Source organism: Notothenia rossii (genome assembly GCF_949606895.1).
Source record: "Notothenia rossii genome assembly, chromosome: 3".
NCBI lineage: Eukaryota > Metazoa > Chordata > Actinopteri > Perciformes > Nototheniidae > Notothenia > Notothenia rossii.
This window is the reverse complement of record NC_136901.1, coordinates 67,166,896-67,170,239: the sequence shown is the minus strand read 5'-3', so window position 1 is coordinate 67,170,239 and position 3,344 is coordinate 67,166,896. Positions and strand designations below refer to the sequence as shown.

Here is a 3,344-nt window from a genome sequence, read left to right as displayed (position 1 = left end):
GCCGGCCCATAGGGGCGCTAGGGGCGCCGCCCCATCTCTTCCCACATAGAAAAAAATTAATTAAAATTAAAATTAAATAAAAATATATATATTAAAAAATATATATATTTTAAAAAATATATATTTTATATTTTTTATTTTTAATGAACAAGGTAATTATCATACAATTGGTATCAGTAAAATGTATAATCTACAATACAATCTTGTTTAAAATTGTGTTACGATGTCTAAAGTTACTGATAAGTCACATGTTTTCTGCCTGGCCTTGCCCTTGGCATTATTTTATCATTACGGGGCGCTGCCCCCGAGCCAAACAGCAGCAACCAGCACGTTGCAAAAGTCTCAATAGTAAACTGTGCCGCCGAAACATAATTTCAGCCAATCAGCGCCGTCAAATATTTTGGTCACGAGGGCGCTCACTCGGCGCCCACGTTGCTTACGTGCGTTGACGTGAGTTGTTTTTTAGACTCGTGAGGAACTGGGGTAGTATCTATGCAGTGGTCCCCAAACTACGGCCCGCGGGCCGGATACGGCCCGCCTCCACATTTGACCCGGCCCCTTGAACAATTTCCAATATCAGAGACGCATTACCTCCCCCCCTCCCCCCCCCCCCGCATTATTATTTTTTCAGTCGGGCCACGCGATCGAGACCAATGCACGCATAGAACTGGGTGAAGTGAGCCTCCCCGACTGAATCCCTGAAATGTTTCCTCATGTCAATAAAGCTCATTTGAATTGAATTATGACGCTAAAAAGATGTTGCTAACGACCTCACTGTCTTTGCCCTAATCATAAAACGTGAACCTACCCCCCCCCCCCCCCCCCCCCCCAGAACGGAATAATGGCAAAAAGGTTAGGTAAGAGAAAAATTGATTCAGAATGCAGGGTATTTAACCTGCAGTGGACACACGATTATTTTTTTGTTCAATGCAAAGAAAAGGCTGTTTGTCTCATCTGTCAAGAGGCCGTGGCGGTATTCAAAGAATACAATCTGCGCCGACATTATGAATCCCATCACAAAGACAAGTATGATAGCTTGCGAGGCCAAATGCGAGCAGACAAACTAGCAAAGCTAAAAAGTGGACTGTTAGCTCAGCAGACTACATTTGTAGCCTACGCCAAACTCAGCTGAACCATTCATCTGTTCGTGCCAGCCTCCGTGTTGCTCAACTGATAGCAAGCTGCGGTAAACCTTTCACTGAGGGAGAGTTTGTCAAGAAATGTCTGAATATTGTCGTGGAGGAGGTGTGTCCCGAGAAGAAAGATGTTTTTAATGCCGTGAGTCTGTCTTCGAGTACAATCACCAGACGCGTTGAAGAAATTGGGGGTAATGTATATGCCCAGCTGCAGCAGAAGACAAAAGAATTGGACTTTTTTTCATTAGCACTTGATGAGAGCACGGACGTGCAAGACACAGCGCAGCTTCTTATTTTTATTCGTGGAGTTAGCGCACATTTTGACATGTGCGAGGAGCTGGCAGCCCTCCAAAGTCTGAAAGGCACTACGACGGGGGAGGATATTTTCGGCAAAGTATGTCAAACCATCGAAGAGTTGGATCTGGACTGGGCAAAGCTTGCCAGCATCACGACTGACGGGGCTCCGAGTATGGTGGGCGCGACTCGGGGTCTGATAGGACGCATGAACCGGGAGATGGAAGAGCGGGGTCTCACCGCCCCGCTACAAGTGCACTGCCTAATTCACCAGCAAGCACTGTGCTGCAAAGTGTTGAAGTGGGATTCTGTCATGAAGGTGGTGGTATCATGCATAAACTTCATCAGAGCAAATGGACTTAAACACAGGCAGTTCCAACAATTCCTGTCTGACCTGGAGTCTGTGCACGGAGATGTATTATACTACACAGAGATCCGATGGCTGAGCCGCGGCAGAGTTTTGAGGCGTTTTTACGAGCTGCTACCTGAAATTAACGCATTTCTTCATTCAAAAGGCAAAACGGTCCCAGAGCTGATCGACCCAGAATGGAAATGGCACCTCGCATTTTTTACAGACGTGACAGAACTGCTGAACGGCCTTAACTTGCAGCTACAAGGCCAGGGGAAACTCATTTGCGACATGTATTCCCACATAAAAGCATTTGAGGTGAAACAAGCGCTGCTTTTGGAGCAAGTGAAAAAGCACAACTTCACCCATCTCCCTGCTACCCAAAAGCTTTCTGCAGAGAAACCAGCGGTCCCGTTCCCAGCTGAAAAGCGTGTGGAAGCACTAGAAATGCTGAAGGCGGAGTTCGGTGTGCGATTCCGTGAACTACATGTTCATGCAAAAGAAATCCGTCTTTTCCAGAACCCCTTTGTTGCCGACATCGATGAAGCCCAGCCTTCTTATCAGTTTGAGCTGGCCGAGTTACAGAGCTGTGATGTTCTGAAAGACTCATTCAAGCCCACCAGTCTCATTGACTTCTATGCCGCCCTCCCTCAAGACACGTACCCTAACATAAAAAAACACGCAATGAAGATGTCCACAGTTTTTGGCAGCACGTATATCTGCGAGCAAACCTTTTCACGCATGAAACACCTGAAAACTCAGAGGAGATCAAGATTGAACATCTGCATCAGTGTTTGAGACTGGCTGTGACTAGAATGGAACCTGACATTGAACTTCTCACCAGCCAGATGCAGGCCCACAGTTCACACTGATGAACATACAGTACATAGGTAAGCTCACTATAAAAAATCCATCTCCACAACCATACTTGTATTGAAATGTATTGTGCTGTGTAGGTGCTGTATCACTTAGTTTGGTTTCTCAGCCTGCTTGCTTTGTGTTTTTCAGGGGGAAGTTGATGAGAGAGAGCAAACACTGGTGTCTACTAGGCTATAATACTGGAACTTACACAACTGGACTATAAGGAAAGAACACAAGAACTTTGAGAGACTGCTCATATGAGTCATTTAAGAGATTTTGCTGTGACAACTGAAGCTGAACTTTTACCAAGATTGTGCACAGCACAATAGAAGCATTGTTTCTGTGAAGAACCCAGAGAGGGTTATTTGGGTATTCATAATACTGTTATTACATATTTCCTGACTTTTTTTCTGTGAAGAACCCAGAGAGGGTTATTTGGGTATTCATAATACTGTTATTACATATTTCCTGACTCTTTTTCTGTGAAGAACCCAGAGAGGGTTATTTGGGTATTATTGATTTCATAATACTGTTATTACATATTTCCTGACTTTTTTTCTGTGAAGAACCCAGAGAGGGTTATTTGATTTTTATTGATTTCATAAATAGTGTTATTATATATTTCCTGAGTTAAATTTTTCTGTGAAGAACACAGAGGGGGTTATTTGATCTCAGAAAGGGTTATTCATATTTGCTTATGTGTG

The 3,344-nt window shown here is 44.2% G+C and overlaps 1 protein-coding gene across 1 annotated transcript; it reads left to right on the top strand.

The window, feature by feature from the left end:
• Window positions 1-1,122: 1,122 nt before the first annotated feature.
• Window positions 1,123-3,344, top strand: LOC307033338 (general transcription factor II-I repeat domain-containing protein 2-like). The gene is made up of 2 exons (XM_079671771.1): window positions 1,123-2,669; window positions 2,788-3,344. The coding sequence occupies exon 1, from the start codon at window positions 1,462-1,464 to the stop codon at window positions 2,575-2,577; it is 1,116 nt and encodes a 371-aa protein (XP_079527897.1). The 5' UTR covers window positions 1,123-1,461; the 3' UTR covers window positions 2,578-2,669; window positions 2,788-3,344.